Source organism: Ostrinia furnacalis, unplaced genomic scaffold (genome assembly GCF_004193835.3).
Source record: "Ostrinia furnacalis isolate ACB-3 unplaced genomic scaffold, ASM419383v2 OfSCF0526, whole genome shotgun sequence".
NCBI classification, from domain to species: domain Eukaryota; kingdom Metazoa; phylum Arthropoda; class Insecta; order Lepidoptera; family Crambidae; genus Ostrinia; species Ostrinia furnacalis.
In genome coordinates, this window is record NW_021130765.1 from 416,177 (window position 1) to 437,518 (window position 21,342).

The 21,342-nt window shown below is 40.1% G+C and overlaps 1 protein-coding gene across 1 annotated transcript in view; it reads right to left on the reverse strand.

Moving 5' to 3' along the window:
* Positions 1-21,342, reverse strand: part of DCX-EMAP (Doublecortin-domain-containing echinoderm-microtubule-associated protein) — a 31,474-nt gene that overhangs the window by 1,533 nt on the left and 8,599 nt on the right. Inside the window, exons 2-16 of the mRNA XM_028322861.1 lie at positions 17,840-18,028; positions 12,484-12,600; positions 12,097-12,227; positions 11,418-11,545; positions 10,787-10,925; positions 10,097-10,246; positions 9,238-9,409; positions 8,324-8,419; positions 5,249-5,386; positions 4,681-4,812; positions 4,256-4,384; positions 4,053-4,181; positions 3,808-3,936; positions 3,353-3,515; positions 276-458 (exon numbers count right to left, since the gene is read on the reverse strand). Coding sequence (XP_028178662.1) covers positions 276-458; positions 3,353-3,515; positions 3,808-3,936; positions 4,053-4,181; positions 4,256-4,384; positions 4,681-4,812; positions 5,249-5,386; positions 8,324-8,419; positions 9,238-9,409; positions 10,097-10,246; positions 10,787-10,925; positions 11,418-11,545; positions 12,097-12,227; positions 12,484-12,600; positions 17,840-18,028 — 2,125 coding nt within the window. The remainder of the gene's footprint in view (positions 1-275; positions 459-3,352; positions 3,516-3,807; positions 3,937-4,052; positions 4,182-4,255; positions 4,385-4,680; positions 4,813-5,248; positions 5,387-8,323; positions 8,420-9,237; positions 9,410-10,096; positions 10,247-10,786; positions 10,926-11,417; positions 11,546-12,096; positions 12,228-12,483; positions 12,601-17,839; positions 18,029-21,342) is intronic.

Here is a 21,342-nt window from a genome sequence, read left to right on the forward strand (position 1 = left end):
GTAAAGGCTTTTAAAATTCAAGAAAGTGAAAAAGATTTAAGAGTCAAATATTAAGAGGCTTTCTTATCGGCCGATCAGCTCCTAATTTGTATCCGATACAAAATTGGTGTAATGTGCGTGCTTTTCATACTTGTTCAATATTCATACTGATAACCAGCCCGATTAAGCTATCGGCCGGCAAAAAGTCTGTTGTACTCATTGAAGTAATATTACTACGTAGTACATTATAACTCAGTGGTTGTACTCGGGACTCTATTAAACAAGATAATCCTCACAGAAAGCAAGATCGTAGTCCGCAGTGACTGTCTGCAAGTAGTTGCCATCGAGGCTCCAATCCAGCTGCATCAGCGGTTGGGCGCCTCGAATCTTGTTCGACTTCTTGTAAGAAAACCCATCGCGGGACACTCGGAATAGGTAGATGCTACCGTTTTGCGAGCCGATGGCCATGGTGTCTCCAGCTGTAAGTGAACAAAACATTATGACTATATTGTTAACAGCAGTGGGAAGAAAAAACAAATGTCAGGACGTACCTATAGAATGTCGCAGAGTCCAAGCTTAAGAAGAAATTGCTCAATCGACAATGCAGTTCTTAAATTCTGAATGGGTAGTCTATTTTATGTAACGTTACGTACGTTAGTCCCCACTCCCTGTGCGTAGGTGTGGGTGTGGGAAAGTAAGTGACTCCAGAATCTGGTTACAATTTTTTATTACCAGCTTTTGCCTGCCTCTTTACTTTAATCAAACTGCTCTCTTTCACCCACCAATGCAACTCCATACAGCAAAGATAGATATTAACAAAACAAAGAGGTCAAGGAAAAAGTTACACAGCTCTTGAGTAGAGATTGCAAAATCCGGATTTTTTTAAAATCCGGTTTTCAGGATTTGTGTTACGTACAAATCCGGATTATCCGGATTTTTCGAATATTGGGTAAAATTTTTAAACCATCAATTTAATTTAAATAAAACGTAGTTTTTTTTTCAAAAAGATGTAAGTATTTGAAGAAAAGCGTTTTATTTTATTATCGCGCATGGAATTTATTCCTCTTTTTTTCGTTTTGCGCTACAAGCTTTCGAAATTATTTGAACCTTGCATTATTTTTTTCGTTTTAGTACAACTGCATTTCAGAATAAAAACTTGCTTGTAGGGCCTACCTATTAAATATTTTTTTTATTCTTCTTCTTGTCGTGTCGACAACAAACCTACACAGCGTCAGCCCAAAACTCCGCCACAAGAGTGGTGTTGTCAGTAGCCTTCATTAAATCTTCCTGCTTGCAGCTGTTTGGGCACGCAGGGCACGACATCATGTGCTTCGTCGACTGGGGAACACAACCACACTTGCACTCCAAGTTTGATCCATCCAAGAATCCCCACCTGACACCTGAACAGATTGTCCTTACTACGGCAGACCTGTCCGAAGTCTATAAAGATTTCCAGGTAGGCCAGGGGAGCTCATTTTTTTTTATTATAATTTTATTTTACACTTTTAAGTTGTAATTCAATCTCAGGGCCCTGGTCATTATTTACGACCAAAGTGCTCGGGAAGACGAATCCAACGAACTCAAACTCTATAAGTTTCTGCCGTTTCGGTTAGGAGTTCCTATGGCCACCTCCTGACTTCATCATCAGGACCCTGAACATCATCTAACACTTAAGTGCTTGAAAAGACAAATCCAACAAACCCAAATTCGATGAGTTTCCACCGTTTCGTTTAGGAGTTCCTATGGCCACGTCCCGAATCCATCGTCAGGACCCTGGGCATCATCTACCACTAAAGTGCTCGAAAAGACAAATCCAACGAACCCAAGTTCGATGCGATTCCGCCGTTTCGTTTAAGAGTTCCTATGGTCACCTCTTGACTCCATCATCAACCCAGCTAAATGGTCGGCGGTATAGCCAACAACCTGTTTAGAACTCTTTTAAGGATTTCTCCACAATCATCCCCCATTCTCATACAATGACATTTCGAGATGAATTAATGTAAGCAAATCGGATCCGCTGGGTGAACTTGATGGGCGAGGTTGAAGATCTCTACTTACACTTGGCCTGCGGATGAATATGGAGAAAACAAAGCTTATGTCCAATGTCCATGTTGCGCCCTACCCAGTTTCGGTTGGGAGCTCAATTTTTGAGATTGTTGACAAGTATGTCTACCTCGGACAAACGATTCAGCTGGGTAGGTCCAATTTCGAGAAAGAGGTCAATCGTCATATCCAACTCGGCTGGGCAGCGTTTGGGAAACGACGCAACATCTTTTCATCCAAAATACCTCAGTACCTGAAGACTAAGGTCTACAACCAATGTGTGTTACCAGTGATGACTTATGGTTCGGAAACGTGGCCTCTCACTATAGGCCTTATACAGAAGCTCAAATTGCACAGCGTGCTATGGAGAGGGCTATGCTCGGTGTTTCTTTACGAGATCGCAGATTCGCTGACATACTAGCCCGACGGATACAAGCTGAAGTGGCAGTGGGCAGGGCACATAGTACGCAGAACTGACGGTCGATGGGGCAGGAACCTTGCTGACATGCAATAAATAATTTGAATTTGGAGTGGAGGCCGCGTACCGGAAAACGCAGCGTGGGACGTCCACCCACAGGGTGGACCGATAACATCATAAAGTTCAGCAGTGGACGTCCTATGGCTGAGATGATGATGATGACTTACACTTGCAAGGGATATTTGCCGATTTAGCTGCTCTTTAAAACTCAGCGATATGGTGTTTCAGAATCAGCGTCTCGTATAAAACTCACTGGCCGAATTCACTTACGCATGCGGCATGACGCGTCCTTGTGCAGGCACAATGCAGGTGTGAATGTTGTGCGACGAAGTGCGGGTGCGTTCAATCAAAACTTCGCTTGTTTTGCATCCATGTTGCATTCAAAAGATATTTTGGTTTATGATTTTATGATAAAATTTTTGGGAAAAAAATATTCGAAAATACCGGATTTCAAAGTCAAAATCCGGATTTTTTTATAGCCGCAAAATCCGGATTTTTCAGATATTTTCGAATTTCGAATAATCCGGATTGCAATCTCTACTCTTGAGCTCTCAACGAAATAGATTAAAACTAGGACACTTTTTTAATGCATAACAGGGCAGATATTTGACCGCAATCACACCTGGTGTTAAGTGAGATGCAGTCTAGGATGATACACACGGCCACTCTGTTAACTATCCATTTCCATTTTTGCTTTCGCTCTAATCAAATGATCATTATTTGCGATAGAACGAGACGACATGACAGGCAATGGATATTTAACACTGTGGCCAATGGTACATAATATCTGCCCTGTAAGTACATTCACTACAATACATGATTCACTCTCGCCAAAGACCCGAGTACACCCACCTGAGTTATACTGTAAGCAGTTGAGCGGCGAGCCACAGACCCTTAGCGTGGCCACGTGAGCCCCGGCGTCTGCGTTAAGGACCACCAGGTGGCCTTCCGTGCTGCCAGCTGCTAAGGCGCCGCCACCGGGGTGCCACGCTAGGGACACGCATTCGTAGCCAACCTGATGGGAAAATAAAATTGGTTTGTTACAGACAACACATCAAGCATAATACTGTGATATCTTATTTGCTTGTTGTAATAGATGCGATTTTGCATCAAAAAGTTACAGTCTGATGTGCAGTGGACTGTGTATTGCAAGGGACTGTTAACTTACGTCCGTTATTTGCTTATCCGACCTTCATATTAGAAGTTTCTAGATTTTTAAACAAGAGGATGGAAAAAAAAAACAAATCATGAAAAGTTGTATTATCTATGTAAATCGTACAACAGTCACCAATAGATTTCTTACTTACTTGTGAAGCAAACACCAATTTGTGTCCCTTCCAGAGCGCAATATTTTTGTCATGTCCAGCAGTAGCGAACATTTCGTCATCGGGATGAACAGCCAGTCCCATTAACTGCTTGTGATGTCCGAATAAAATCTACGAAGTAATAAAAAATATTTAGTGTAATTTTTTGACCTTGTAACACTGGTCTTCAAGTTGGCGCCCAACGTGTTGTTTTTTCCAAAAGGCTAAAAACTTATAGAATATCAAACCTGGTTAAACCGTCTTTGTAGAGATCCCTCCATGATGTTATTTCGCGTAGTCCCAACGTACAAGTTTCCATCGTTCCTGCCAGGTCTCTGTGGGTAGATACTCCTTACTCCACCAGCTGATTCTGGTAGCTAAAACATACACATTAAGGTTTATTATTGTTTTACTTCATTGTCTTACACCTTGCGTTAAATGTTATACCTACCTTTGTCTCTGTTATCCTCTTGTAATTTTGTAACGAGTCCCATGCTGCGATCTTTCTGTCTTTTTCTCCCCCTGATATCAAGGTTCCTTCTGATAGCATGACCAGTGAACTGATTCCTTTTATGTGAGCCTGAAAATATCAAGAAAGTCAAGGATTGCTGTGGACAGTGGACAATATTTTCACCAAGTTTATTTCCAAGCAGGCTTATAATCTATCGTCAATTGCTAAGTCATATGGAGCTTTTCTGTTATCCAGATTAGGGACCCCTGAAACAGCAATAAAATACAGCCGCTTTTGCTATAGGACCAATACTGAAGACAAAGAAAAAAAACAGTTGCTAGGTATTATAAAAATCTGTCTGATCGTTCGCGACATTGTAGAAGTTTTCTAATTACTAGCATTTTGATTCCTCACTGTAGTTTTACCTCAAACTCCATCCTAACGAAGTAGGCTCCGTCGCTGTCCACGCTGTAAATAGTGATGAAGCCATCGCTGTCAGCTGTCACCACGTCGCCATCTTGTTCGAACTGCAGCGCGGTGACGTGCGTGCGCGATGGCTGTTGAATGATTATTATTTGAAACACTAGATTTACAGGCTATTCTTTGTAAGCTGCTAACAGCCACAAAAAAGGTTAAGTGAACCCAGAGCTTACCCCACACGTACATGCAATACTTGACAAGCCTAAATTGTTACCTAAAGAACGATAAGTCTAAAGGTTGAATTTTTAAAATAATTTGAAAAAATTGAACTTCCTAAGGTGAGAATCGAACCCACGACCTTTTGCTTGCCGGGCGACTGCTCTTCCATTTAACTTTAACTTTCCTAAAAGTTAATAAAATATTTTAATAACTAGGTCAAGTTTGAATCTCATCAAATTAAAATACAATACGTCAACGCGACGATTGTATAATAGGTAGCAGTAGGATATTTCGAAGAACCTGTCAAAAATCATGATGAATAATGATGTTTTAGTGTTATCCAGTTAGACTAACCTGTTTAATAATATCCGTCCTCTCGAAGAAGCCGTCTTTTCTGCGGTTCCAGAAAGCCAAGTGTCCTTTTCCGTGAGTGATGAGCAGGTTGTCGTCGAGCGGGTGGAAGGCTGCCCCAGTCAGTTCCTCTTGAAGTGTCTGCGAGAACAGATTTAACCCTGATAAATTCAAATTCAAATTTTTTATTGCATATTAGGTGTTTACACAATTAGGTCTTAATCTAAATATAATGGAATATATTGTTTCAACCTTATTTAAAACATTTTTCGTTTGTCTAGAGGTAAAAAAAAATCATCATGGGTACAGTCAGCGTCAAATAGTGATACCATGAGTAGCCAAAAAGCTGACAACACAACCTTATTCCAATTGTAACAAAGACATGTTGTGAACTTATTGGCTACCTTGGTTGTCACAAACTACACTCAACATCAAATAAACCGCACCTTCCGCGACGCGAACTTTAAAGATTTTCTTCTGACACAATCATGGTACCCCAACAATATTGGTGTTATTTGAAAGCCCAATAAATATCCTTACAGAAAAATACATTTCATTTCTAAATAAATGATTAACATATACCATAAATGTGACTTGAAAATAGACCTCACTTTGGGCTCACCTCTGGGATCAATTAGACCAATTTTTATGGTTATAAAACCAAATAAAGATCTCACGTGTCCTCTTTAACAGATGGATAGCGATTAATCCCAAAACTTAACAGTTAACAGTCATAAAAATGGCTATAGCGTAACTACCTATTTTTTTAAGAAGTGACTCTGGATCCCTGTAAAGACACATTTTTGGGGTAAAAACCTTTCCTTTAATGAAATAAAGTTTAGAACTAGGCTTTCAAATGGTACCAATGTTGGTGGGAAGTGGGGATGCATACGTTTGATAAGTGCTTGTCGCGGGAGGTGCGATTTATTTGATGCCGAGTGTATTTGACGCTGACTATCCAAGGATGTAAATCCACTATACACCTTTAAGTAACCGTAGGTAACCGTTTACAAATTCAATAGTACCTACATTGCATTGCAGTGTCGTCGTAGGTAAGTATAACGTACTTACTTCGAAGAAAACTTGCAGAGTATTTATTGGGCCAACAATCTTACTTTTTTATCTGCATTCCTTATTGCCTACATACCTACTTCATTTGTTTTTTATGTTACCTTAAAAAGTTTCCATGTGAGAATTCGTAAGGAACTGAGTAGAAAAGAGCTGTGGCGAATTTTAGTATACAAATCATACTTTAAGTCTATAGACATAGAGCACAACAGTTGGATACTATTATTAATGGTTTTCTTTAAACGTGAGGGGAGAAGGCACCACCTCACTCGCGTGACCGAATCACATATGTATATGACTATACGAAGATTAATTTCGTACATAACACTTTTAAAATAGCCACACTTGGGCTGTATTACGGAACTAAACTTGAGACTTGAGTTTAAATTGTAAACTCAAACATAAGTTCAAGGTTGTTATTGGTGGTATAAATATTATTAATTTCATAGTCATGGACATTTTTATTCGTAGCATTGTGGCCCGTAGCATCGTAGCATTACTACAAACTACGAAAAAAGGGAATATCATATTTATAGTGATATTCTTACAGTAGTAGCAAGTCAAGAGTAATAACCTAAATCCATATCTATAAAAATGAAACGTCAAACTCATTGACTGACTCACTCATTGACTGACTCACTCATTGACTGACTCACTCATCACGAAATCTCAGAAACTACATGTGCTAGGAGTCTCATATTTTGCATTGGGGGTTCTTTTTAGAACGTAAGTGCTCACTAAGACGGGATTTTGCGAAATCCAATCCCTACGGGGGTGGATCCCACCCGTACCAAGTCTCGGGCGGCTGTTATAATATTTTTGACCATGAGACTACGACAGTTTATTAACCGTAGCTGTCGTAGCCCCGTAGCTATGTAGTCAACCGTAGCACCGTAGATTCGACTACGGAAAAGGGCGGACAATATCTACTCTATCTACAGTGACGATTGATGAACCAACACCCCACCTGTGAATTTAAAGCCTTGAACGCTCTACGTAGGTTCTAGGTTCATACAAACCTACGAGTCGTGACGTATCAGTGATTGCGATCCGTAGCGCTGTAGCATCGTAGACGCTACGTGTGGGGTTTTGCTTCGTGTATTTCAAAATATCGCGATCTTTTCAGACAGTAAACCAGATTTTTAATGATTTAAAAGTCTGATTTATTTGTTACAATAATTTTAGTAGTTGGCTACGTGGAACGTGAAAAGGTTTGCAATCACATAAAGTTTCGAAAATACGTGACCTACATACGAGTATTATTGTACAAAAAACTTCGCGCTATGCAGAGAATCTAAAGTTTTATGAAACTTACTGAAAAGAAAGACTTATTGAAACGAATATACTCGACTTTTAATACGATAGATAGCGCATAATATAAATATGTACACTATTAACGCTGTTCGAATAGCAACGTTGAAAAATTGAATGTCAACAGCGTAGAATTAAAATTGTCAATTTTGTAAGAATTTGCGTCACAAATCGTGATCAGGGACAATTTTCAAAAAAAGAAAACTGAAAAACAAATGAACTTAAAAACTTATTTCGGAACTTTATCGTCCTTCTTTTGTTATTATCATCAAGTCTTACAAATGATAACGTGTTTTATTTTCGTTTTTGTTTTCAGCCAGTGCCAGTGATCACGATAAGGCTGTATCGAGTGCAGCCATCGCACTGCACTAATGCGAGCGAAGACCTTGCTAGCAGCAAGGTTGTCGACGAAATTCGGAATCTTTTCTATCGTGGAATGTATAATGTCAGCATAAGCGTCTAGACGACGAGAGATAAAGAAATGGGAGTTACATTTTCTTAACTTTCTGTTGCATTTTGTACAAAAATAAAATAAAAATCCTTGGATATTTTACACAGCGTAATCAACCCTGGGTGCATCGAATTTAAACATACTTATTTTTTTAACACAGATATCGTGGAGCTAGAGGTTTTTATCATGCGGGGATCAAACCTACAACTCAACTAAATTAAATAAACACAGTCTACTCGATTACTTACCGCCACTTTTCCCAGCAAGTGTCCCCATTGCCACTGCCATACTGAGAGTATACTCTCGCGACCAGCATCCACGGCCAGTACGTAGCTTCCGCCATTCTAGAGAAAATGACGTCATTAATGAATATTCATCTTCATCTTCAAACAGAGCACGTCTACTGCTAAACAGTCTTGTTGGTTGTCCTAATAAATCATCATCATCATCATCATGTCAGCCATAGGACGTCCACTGCTGAAAATAGGCCTCCCCTAATGCTTTCCACGTTGATCGATTGGTAGCGGCCTGCGTCCAGCGCTTCCCTGCTACCTTTACAATGTCGTCGGTCCTAATAAATAAAATAAAATAAATAAAATTAAATAAACATATTATAGGTCGGAATCGGCCTGCATCCAGCGGCTTGAAAGGGTTATCTGTCCAGTCCACCTTGTAGATTTGTAGCATCACACTGAAAACGATCCGTATTTAATTTCCGTCAAAAAAGACTTTAGGTATCACTCTTGCGCAGCTCCCTACGTTGGCTCGTTCATCATATCATCAACACTCCAGCCATAGGACGCCGTCCACTTCTGAACATAGACATAGGCCTTCCCCAATGATTTCCACATCGCCCGGTTGGTGCATCCAACGCCTTCCTGCTACCTTTATAAGGCCGTCGTCCTCCTTTTGTGTGGACGTTTCACGCTGCGTTGTCCGGTACGTGGTTTCCACTCCATAATCTTATATATCATAGGTAAACTGGATGAGAATGCCTTATGGCATTAAGTTCGCCTAATGTTAATATTTTTGGCATTGAAGTATAAATAAATAAATAATCTTGCCGCCCCATCAGCCAGCTCGTTTTCTTTTTGTAATTGCGCTGTGGTATAACAAAAAAGAATTACAAATATATATATTCAACTATCCATAAACATCTTACCAGCTGCGAGAACGCCACGGCCGCCACGCCAGCTTCAAACTCAGCCATGCCGAACACGTGCAGCGTCTGCAGCGTGTCAGTACTCCAGATGCGCACGTGCGCTTGCGCACGACGCCCGCGCCCTGCGCGTTGCCCGCTCGCGACTAACTCGCGGGAGGGGTGCAGTTCCATACTATAACGAAAGATAGTTTGACGAAAACACATACAATTTTCAGCTGAATTGCACCATCTCCATCTTACATTAACTTTGACAAACGTCAAGTCTATCAAACTCCATACAAAACACCGGTTATCATTATAGTTACGGTTTAGGTTAGGTAGTGCAACTCAGCCTTAATTATGTTATTAAATGGGTTGTAGAATGAGGAGTTGGTGGAAGATAAGATTTCTTCTAACTTGTAGAGCGACGAAACACACTCGATTTGAGCGTTGAATTCACCGTGTATAAGTAGGTATAATAGTATAATGCTTCGCTATGAAAGGGCTAGACAATTCTCTAGGGTGAAAAGGCTCTATCATAGTATTTGGCAGCCTAGTTGGACTGCTTTTACATGCCATATCATGGCGAAGATAACCAGTAATAACTATGTTGATTTTTTTTTACCACCTATTGTAACCGTCTCTGGAAGTAAAAAAAAAATGATTTGATTTTCTGTGTCCAGTCCAGCAGACAGCAAAGTGGTTACTAAGCATTGTCTCTGTTGACTCGAACGCAAGTTTCTTTATTTTTTTTTAAATCTAAGAATAAGTTACAAAAATGCCCCAACCACGCCCCAACTTCCAAATGCAACGAGAAGTATCTCAAAAAATCGCTATTTAACAACTTTAAGTTCAGTTCCAAGCTATGTCTGTTCCTCACCATTGTATATCTTCTGTGTGTCCAATGTAGTGCCGTTGAGACTCTTCGTCGCGGTCATACATAACGGCAACCGCTGCGACATAGTAGAGCAGCTCGCCAGTAGGTAGCACCCATAGGTTGCGCCGGCTGTCGGCGCCTCGGTAGCCGTAACTACGACAAAAATTAAATATTTCCCACATTAAAAACGTTATTTTAAAATAGTTCTTGAGTTTTAGTTCGTTCGCTTCAACCAAATGACGTCCACTGCTGTATAAAGGCTTCCCCCAAGGATTTCCATAACGACCGGGCCTGCGCTGCCCGCATCCGTGACCGCTGACCTTACCAGATCGTCGGTCTACCTAGTGGGAGGCCTGCCCACGCTACGTCTTCCGGCCCGTGGTCGCCACTCGAGAACTTTTCTGCCCCAACGGTTATCGTCTCTACGAGCTATGTGCCCCGCCCACTGCCACTTAATTTTAGCAATACTGCGAGCTTAAGTTTTGGTGCTGTTTGGTCTATACGGAAATCGGGACAATTTTCCGCTTTTTCCTAAAAAATCCATTAAATCACACCGTTATTCGTTATCGTTAGGTATGTTATATTGAATGCAGTTGTGAACAAAACTTCGCGCACTTCTTGCGCAACCAACATAATATGCTAAGTCGTTTTATAAAATGCGCACGTATATAACCTTTATTGAGTTCTACTTACACCCAGTCCAGCTGCATCTTCTTCTCAGGGGGTGAGTTGTCTATGGGTGCGTGGTGGATGGGCGGGTAGAAGGTGCGCCGGAGTCCACGGATCGTTACCCTGATGGGCTCCTCCTTTAGCACTTCTAGCAGTGTGTAGTCTGTCAGAAAAGAAGTTTGTGAAACATTTAAAGTTCTGTGAGAGTTATTTTTTTTGGATTGGAATCCCCAAGGAAAACGCAAACGTGGTCGACCCAGGCAAACTTGGTTGGCGGCGCACTGTAGCGGACGAGGCGAGGAAGATCGGCAAGACCTGGGGCGAGATCAAGCGAGAAGCTCAAGACCGAACGAGATGGAAGACTGTTGTGGACGCCCTCTGCCCCATCTAGGGGACATAGGACCATAAGTCAAGTAAATCAAGAGCATTAATTTTTAAGGGTGTAAAATAATGTGTTAAGTAACTGTCTGAAATATCAAGGATCGGACAACTGGCCGTGCATTTAAAGTGGTAACGTTCGTTATTAATGCCTCCCTAACCCGTCTGGTTTGAGTCTTTCGAAAATTAAACAAATTAAACAGTGGTCGTCCTCCTACAGAAGAATGTCGAATGACCGATGCTATGAACTATTTCTATCAATATCTACTATGCTTACCTGAATTGCGAACAATTTCGCCTTCGGGCGCGTACAGCACCCGCGGGCGGCTTTTGCTGCGCGCTCGGCGCCCGCGCAAGTCTTCTGACGCTGCCGGCGCGGCGGCTACGTTGCCTCTTGATCGGGACCTAGCACAGTCATCAAATCAGATCATTTAAATCTATGTGCTTTTTTCAGAGTTGATAGTGCAAGATTAACTGACGGACTAATTAAAACTCTTGCTTTTTGACCCAGGAAACATCCCTATTCGTCAAACGCGCGGTCTTGATGTAGGTATGCTGAGCGGGTGCCTTTTTGTCAGAGGGGTATAAGCAGCTATCTGTGTATCTCTTTCATTATGTACCTATGCCTATGTCTTGCCTGATTGTATACCTTTCTTTCAAATAAAATAAATAAAAACTATTCTAAACGCAAAAAAAAATAAAATTAGGAGAGTTATTGATACACTTGAAGTATAGCGCAGCGGTGCGAGTATTTGTAACTTGTAATTGTCAGTTTTTTCGGTGGTAGCACATCTTCTTCTAAGAAACCTTGTTAATTGACACAATACGAATTGTGGTAGAGTCAACGCTGAGATGTGTATCGATAGTTTCGCTAGTGTCATGATTTTCAGAAAGTGTACAATAGGCATATTCTGTGTAAAAAAGTGTCTATTATTTATTAGTTAATCCTAAGTTACCTTCTAATAGGAGACTCGACTGGTAGCGGGGCGCTTACGCCAGGGCTAAGCGCGGGCGCAACGATCAGTGAGCCCAAGTAAAACGTTTCTACATCAGCGAATTCGTTTCGTAGCTGTGAGAAACTTCTGACCTGTAAACAATGGACAACTTGAATGACTTTATTCCAGCTTCCTACCTACCTCAAATATTTGATAACCTGTCAACTAGCTAAATAAGTGTGTGGTAATAGAGGTAGGTACGCACGGCTTTATGTAGGAAACCGTAAAGCATAAAAATTGAGTTTTAGTAGGTACTTCTAGCTTAGCTTTCTGCCCTCCACGGAGACATGAATAGAGAGACAACTACGAGTAAATCGGACCAAATAGCGAAGTGTAAATGGTAAATACCTCTTGTCCTGTGATTGTGTACATCCTTTTAGCTCCACTCATTTTGAGAACTTGACCCAAGTCTTCCAGTACTTCTTCGAATGGCTGTGTTGTGCGGAGGTTTAGTAAAACGCGACACTGTAAAATAACACTTTTTTATTGACAAGAATAACTAAATTTTGTATTCTTCTTGCCCATGTGGGTTAAAATAGGGTCGAAAATAGGCCGGAGACAGACGGAGCCGCGGAAGAATGTCCAATTTAGGATAACTTGAAACATTTGTATGCTTACCTTATTCTTGCCTACTCTACTACCAACTATAGGTCTATATGCTGAAATCTAGATTTATAGATCACTAAATGCCACGGCCAGCTACTATTTGTGCGGCCTTAACCATTTGCAAGCGCTGGCAATCAAAATCGGCCGCCCACTGTTTACATTCCAAGGCCCTTGCATTGAAAGCGTTCATTACTACATCGACACAAAAGATTCATTTTGCACAATTATACCCTACGATAAGTTAGTTGCAAAGAAAATTGTAGGGCTTTATTGGTTTTAATTGTGCTTCTTAACCTAGTTGCATTTTTAATGGCACGGGATCGCTGTAAACCGATTTCTTATGAAATGCTAGTTAGAAACGGTGGCTGTTTTTTAGACCCATAAAGGCGTTATGGTTATGCGTGATAACACATCAATGTGGAGTAATAACATGTTGATTTCTTTGTAACAGCTTGGATATTTTTAACCTTTAACCGACGACGTGATTTTTTTGTCACGCCGTCTGCGACGTGCGGTCTGTGGGACCGCTATACTGTTTACTCAAAAAGTAATCATTTTTTGTATAAAAGTATATTTATTTTATATTTTTTGAGAACATTATAGTATTACAAATTAACATACGTATAATTTGTGAGGAATCAATGTAAATTATTTATTTAAATATGGCTAAAACGTTTTTGACGCTTAATTTCATTGAAATAACACTAGAGCTCAATAATACCTACCTATATAACTTGTAAATTTTAATCAAAGCAAGAAAAACTATACTCCTTCCTAAATATAGTGAACATAATGAATAAAATAAAAATTATCCTGCTTTCGCCTCCGAGATTTATTTTACCATGTAGTACCCCTGTACGACAACCCAATCCGCACACAATATTCAGCGTAGTAGTATTAAAAAACAAAAGAGCGGGCAACCCCACCCCTACCACGCTGTGGGCTCGGTGTCCGAGCGGTCTCATTCCTTTGTGCGCACGCGCAACGACCGCACGCAGTATAAGAAAAATGCTTAAGTGACGTCACCAGGACGTTTTTACCGACAAAAAACGTAATTATTTTAAGTTGTGCAGTGTAGTGACGAGAATTAGACCCAACAAAAGGTTGGTTGTAACAACTATTTTGTGCAAGTGCTCGTACATTTTTATTATAAGCGTTGTGACACGACGCGTAACTTTGACCCATTTTTAGCTCCAAGTTAACGCGCGATGTTAACCAGTAGCCATTTTTTTGCTCCGAGGTAATGCGAGATGTTACCCAGTAGCCATTCTTTTGCTCCGAGGTAATGCGAGATGTTACCCAGTATAAATCTCTTCGGCGAAAACAGGATAATTTAGATCGAACTTCACTTGGTAAGTTCGTTTGATCATTCAATAAATGACACGTACATTACATGCACAAAAAAAAAATTGACGTACGGTAAACATTAGGCACAATCAAGACATTTTTTTTACCGCATTCCAAGCATTTCCGGTATACATAGATAACACCTGTAAGATAATTTCGTTTTCAATTTAGGTGGACTAAAATATACGTCTTTTTTGCCAGCTGGTACAGTGGCATCAGGCTGATTTGGCATGTCAGAACCTAGAATACATGTCACTGTTTGCTTTACCACCCGTTTCGGGGTATTTTTTTACAGACTACCATATTTTACATAATATTATGTCCAAATATCAATAATATCATTAGGAAATGTCTTTTCCTAGGTTGTGGTGGCCCAGGATCAATGATTTTTACGAAAAATGAGTCGTCTAAAACAAAAACGCAAGTTTTAGTATAGTACAAAAATGTCACGTAGTCTGCGACGTGCGGTCCCACAGACCGCTGTTGAACTTTAAATCGAATTATCTTATTAAAACTGCCCTCATCGATGTAACCACTACCTGTAATAGCGTTTGGGCAACTAAACTCGAAGGTACTGAGACGCTTCGGACAGTGCCGTATTATCCATAAGGCACTTTAGGCCAGTGCCTAGGGGCCCACTATGACCAGGGGCCCAGCATTCCGATGAAAAAAATAAAAATGAAAAAACATACGTTAAAGATTATTTTTATGCAACAAAACTCAAACCACCTCAAAACTTTGCCTTATTTTGGTTTACAGTTTTACACATTCAATCGTCATATTTCGATATTTTGGAAGTTAATTCATTTTCGTAACGTTTAGGCCATAGAATTAGATTTTAAATCGGAAATAATTCCTACAAAAGATTTTATTGTTTTAATGGCTTCATTTGTTGCACATTAATACTATCCTAGGTTTTCGACTTCGGCGGAGTTGTGCCTAAGTGGTGGGGCCCCCTCGAAATGGCCATTTTTGCGGTTTTACTGTTATACCGCGTAAAAGACTTACTGTATCGAAAACTGATCTTCATGACGGTTGAAGGACATTCAATCCTGCATTGAATAAGACCAAATTCATATGTTTTGGACAAACTGTTCTCGTGCTTATCTTCGACAAAGTAGAAAATATACTAGCAGGGTCCCAAACATTGAAAAGGGAGGGCCGCCTTAACCAGCGTATCCCTGTCAAGCCTCACCAGTTGGATTTACCTATCCTTGTTCCTCCTTCATCCTTAACTACGGTTGCTGCACCTCTTCTCTGCACTCTCCTGAAAGACTGTGTTATCTACTATGGCTGCCCCTCTTCCTTGCACCCTACTGCTCGACTGCGTTGCCTAGCCGTACGCCTGGTCCAAGGTTCGACGCCAAAAAATCAACTTCATACGCGTGAAAATAGTTTGAATACTATTTCCCGTGCTTGCAACATTTTTCTTTACTGCTTCGTCCCTATTAGTCGTAGCGTGATGGACATGGTATATATCCTATAGCCTTCCTAAATTTACAAGCTAGCCCACACAAAAATAATTATTTAAATCAAAGCACTAGTTTCTGAGATTAGCGCGTTCAAACAAACTAACAAAAAAACTCTTCAGCGTTTTAATATGAACCTGTTGTTGTTGATTTTTGGAGTCGGACCTTGGACCAGCTGTACCTAAGACTTGGCAACGCAGTCGTGCAGGAGGGTGCAAGGAAGAGGGGCAGCCACAGTAGATAACACTAGAGTCGTTCAAGAGAGTGCAAGGAAGAGGTGCAGCAACCGTAGTAAAGAAACGACTGCACTGGAATGAATAAGGATAGACGAATCCAACTCGCGAGGCTTGACAGGAATATGGTGGTTAAAGTGGCCCTTTTCAAGGCTTTGGAGCTTGCGGGTGACGAGCCATTGGACGTAGAAAGGGTTATTAATTATACGTGTATATTTTCTACTTTGTCGAAGATAGGCACGAGAACGGTTTGTCCAAAATATAATAATATGATTATTCTTATATCTTAGGTCTTATTCAATGCAGGATTAAATGCCCTTCAATCATCATGAATATTAGTTTTTGATACTGCAAGTCCTTTACACGGTATAACCGTAAAACCGCAAAAATGCCCCTTTCGGGGGACTACACCACTTAAGCACAACTCCGTCGAAGTCGAAAACCTAGGATAGTCTTAAAGAGCAACAAATGAAATCATTCTACTAATATTATAAATGCGAAAGTTTGGATGTCTGGATGTTTGTTACTCTTCCATGCAAAAACTACTGAACGGATTTTTATGAAACTTTACAGTATTATTGTTTATAACCCAGAATAACATATAGGCTATAATTTATGACGATCTGTGACAAACGAAATTTCACGCGGGTGAAGCCGCGGGAAAAAGCTATTGATTGATTTTCATGTCTTATTCTACTGCTCTATTTGGCATTACTGCATTGGTTTACATGACTTTATGTGCATCTTTATTTTTTAATGTTTATGTTAGTTTTATAAAAAAAAGGAAAGATTTTCCTATTCTTTGTTTCATTTTTAAATGACTCCGATACTAGATAGTGGTGGCGAAAGTCTTTCCACTTGAAGGAAGGTATACCTTTGCAATGTGATGACTGAAGTCTGTTGTTGATGATGATCCTACCTACATTCTATTTCGTATGTAGACAGTAAAAATTTCCAAATTGCGGTTTTGTTGGGGGGCCCGAAACGAGCTGTGCCTAGGGGCCCCGAGATGGTTAATCCGGCCCTGGCTTCGGACATGGGAGTAAGTAGAACATTGCAATCCAGAAATTTCAAAAACCGGAGCGGTCTGTGAGACCGCACGTCGTCGGTTAAAGGTTAAATGTCACAGTTACCTGGTTTCAATAGCTTCTTTCAGTTACGTAAAAATCTACACAGTTTATTTACAACTGGAATAGTTTCGAAACAGCTGAAAATTGCTTCAATCGCCACATAATGGCTCTGAAATGGTTTTGAATAAGCTGAAAATTGCTTCAATCGCCACTGTGGTCGCCACATAATGGCTATAATTAATTCAGCTAAGCACAAAACCTTTATTGAGTGGTTCAGTCTGTTAATGACACGACAACCGCCCAGGGGTGGAGCTTCAGTCGCCATCAACTTTAAGGGCTTGTACATATAGGTACGTACTAATATCATACATTAGATCAAACTACAACCAAAAATTATTCAAATGGAAAGCTAGTATTATATTGCAATTAGTATTCTCAATCAGTCACAAATGTTTAATTTTTCTAATTTAAGTATGCTTCATAATTTAAAGCAAAGTCCGTTCACCTATGAACGGTTTCTACGCTACAAAGCACCTGTATCTCCTGCTTTTAAATCTAGCCGTTGCCAGCTAATTTCAGGTTATCGGCGTGGCCCTTTGTTACGTTTTTCGAGACGGTCTCCATTCTTTTTGAACTATTTTGAACTTTACGTCTAGTTATTTAAGATACCTGTATAGAATGGTCCATGTTATTGATGATGCGTATCACGCGCCCGCTGCCAGGCTTGCGGAGCGTCGGACTCCGCCACCGATATGGTCCACTGCTTTGTTACACATTTTATATTTTTGAACTATTTTGAACTTTATGTCTAGTTATTTTAAATACCTGTATAGAATAGTCCATGTTGTTAATGATGAGGATCACGCGCCCGCTGCCAGGCTTGCAGCGTCTGACTCCGTCACCGATATGGTCCACTGCTCTGTTACACATTTTATATTTTTGAACTATTTTGAACTTTATGTCTAGTTATTTTAAATACCTGTATAGAATGGTCCATGTTATTGATGATGCGGATCACGCGCCCGCTGGCTGGTTTACCGCCGCCCGGGGGCGGAGCGTCGGACTCCGCCACCGATTGTTTCCTTGTACCGGCGCGGGACCAGCCCGGCGCCGCGGCCGTTGTGGTGCCACCGTACCACATGCCGTTCTTCTTGCCGTAGCTGGCTGCCTGTTGTCAGTTAACAGTTAGGAAATGTGCTTGCATGGTAAGAGGTATTTGTGAAGCGTATGTTTATCTAGGTACTACTCATTGGCACTTATAGATCGTTTCATCCACGAAGACGCACCCCATCAATTTTTGGTCGAGGAAAGCGCGGGTTGCGGGGAATTTGATCAGAGCGTCATTATTGTAGTGTGCGTGTGCACTCGTGGATAATTTAGCGTGTACCGATAACACTCAAACGGAAGAATGGTGGGGCGCGTCTTCGTGGATGAAACGATCTATAACCTCTAACATCATCATTTACGTACTTAGTTCATTATATTCACATCAGTCAACTAATTCGATCTGATAATTTTACATTAGGTAAGTTACAATCCATGTAGTTTCGACAGTTGGAAGTAAGATCCATCAGGGAAGATGCTAAGAACTTGTTCGTAGTGAGAAAAAAAAAGATCTTTACTTTATCTTAACAATTGCCGTTTTATGTGGAGGATGACCAAAATCATTTTCAGTTGGTTTTTATGTTAATTGAGACTGCTAAATTGTTTTTTTTTTTGTTGTAAGTTTTAATCATTGTTTGGATTTAAGCTGATAAAACGAAGAATTGACGTCAATCGTCTATTTTTACCTCAAAAGCCTACTGGTTTTAAATGCTTGACATTGCAAGTTCCAAAATATCGACCTCACGGCACGCAGGCATGCTCACTTCGTTTTAGGCTACAGTTAATAAGCAGGCATTGGTTAGACCATGATGGATTAGTATTTATAAATAAATGTCTAGAAATTAATAGGTACGATTTGATTTAAACAAGGTTCCGCGGCCTTCCGAAAGTGTACCAAGTGGTATATCTTAAAGGTGTCAAGCTTAGATAGTTTTAACGTAGAATAATAATATAAAGAATTCCTACATAAACTTAATGTAATAAATGTAAAGGTTAATTCAGAAGAACTAATAGGCAATGAGCCAAAATAACAATGCATAATTAGTAAACAAAAACTATACCTAAGCTGTCGGGAAGCTACACATGTTAGTAAGACTTTTAAAAGGCCAGCCATTCGATATCATACGTAGTAATTTCACGTATATTCAAGTTAGGCCTTGCCTCTCGCCCCTGACACCATTTGGTTCGATGAATGTGCAAATAAAATGGGCGAATTTTCTCAGACAAACGACATGCATGAACATTTACTTTGGACTTGTGAAACGCCCCTCGTGAATTAATGATACTCCTTGAAGGAATTTATGAAAAATTGCTATTATATGCCGTGCTGTTTTCTATTTAATTGTTTGTGAACCTACATTGAAATAATTAATTTACAATTTAAGCCCCATGTTTAGGACAAAAGCTCTTTAAATGACATATTGCTATCTGAATACAGAGCCGGTCACTGTCTTAACATGAAGTATTACACAAATACAAAGTCCTAAAGTTGTATCACAAAAAACTACGATATCTTTTGCAAGGAGCACATGACTAAGTAAGTCACTTGCTATTGCTTGTTGTTGAGCGGCAGAACGCGCGAAGGTGTTCGTAGTAGAGATTCTATTATGTTCATGGCATGCGGCCGGCAACGGTATATGTTATTCGATAATTGAATTGGCTTTGAAAGTCAATGAATTAATGATAAATAAACACTGACAGAACAATATTCACTCATTAGTTTAAAACTTACGCATTAGCTCTTTTTAAATTCTTAAACGTTTTTGATAACTACGAACATTGATGCAGTTTGCAGCAAGGTAAAATAACCGATAAATCAGCGCACTGTTAACTCAGTAAATATCAAAAGCTTAAGTTGATTTAAGTTTGGCAAGTAATTGCAATCAGCTTTCCAACTCACCATGATAGTTATTCTCAAATCTTCAGCACTTTTGGAGCGATAGTGAATCCTAATTCGCGGTATTTTGCTAAGTCAGCGAATGTACGACAGGCGCCGCGTCTGGCGACCGGTCGACCACTGCTCCGTAAACAAAGCTTCTCAACGGCCAAATTATTCCGAAGTCCTTGGCTGAAGGTACTGTCCAAGGACGCCTTATCGCCAAGTCTGTGCGTGCAATTAGAGCAGCCCAAATCTGATGGACCTCCCTAATTCCTTACGAGAGTTTACGTTCACGCGATTCTCGGTACACTGTCTGTTACTCGGGGCTCTACGAAAAATGGTCTACACTCTACACAGACCGTAGAGTCATCGCACGTGTGGGCCAGCGAATATACGTCGGCCGCGAGGTCACGTTTCAAATTGCTGCATAACAAGTGGACTGCGGTGTTTGTGAAATTAATATGTCTGAAAATGTTGGTCATTTTGTCGTTTACAAAGAAATTGTTGGTCGCCATGGGGAAATGGTTTGGATGAAATAATGTTATGCAAATTACTGGTGGTGGTGAGTAAGCGCTTACTGACCCTATATTTTTGGTTTTGGCAACATTTTATGAAAAATACACTTATTTAAACTTCTAAGAAACTTTCAAGGAATATTCAATGGTTCCATTATTGTTACATTTTAGCTCCACAGGAATTTTGAATGCAAAAATGATTTACTATCCATTTAGATTTTCTGTGAAGAAAAGTGGAACACGAACAAAGGCGTTACAATTTAACACACTTATGCCGGTTTGTTGTTTACAAGCTTTCAATCAGGCCTCTAATTTGCATTTTATGCATGTATTACCCTCTTTATGACATTAGCATAGCATTAGCCTATCTTACGCAGCGGCCCGATACCCACAACTCACGCAAACACGTTAACACATACACGGAAACTTCAGATTACTTTTAAATCGTATTTTTTTTAGCATTTACTACTGCATAAGTAATTTTAATAAAAAGTGCTTCAAATGTCCTTTGTTGATAGAGTTGATTTCAAAATAAAATTTAGCTTGGTTACACATGTCATAAGATGCCCAAGCAATAAACTAGTTATCTGCATTTAAAGTTTTAAAGATGCTCGAACGAAACACGACATTAGATGATATCTTTTTATGGATCCATAACTCAAAGGGTTCCAATTAATATGCCTGTTTGTCTCAGCAGGAATGTGTATCTATCTCATATTAATCACAATAAGTAAAGGCTATTATACCAATAATAAAAGCTAAAAGCAAATGAGGGCTCCACACACGTTACCGCTACCATTTTTTGTCCTTGCAAAAGTATTTGATAGATAAAAGGTATATCGATATAGTGCTTGGTGTTTCATCTACTTCTATACGGAACCCATCGTGTGCTGATCCAACTCGCACTTGACCGGTTTTTGCGATCAGTCAGTGATCAATGGATGATGAGACTATGAGTGCTGCAATTTCGGAAACTTACAACGG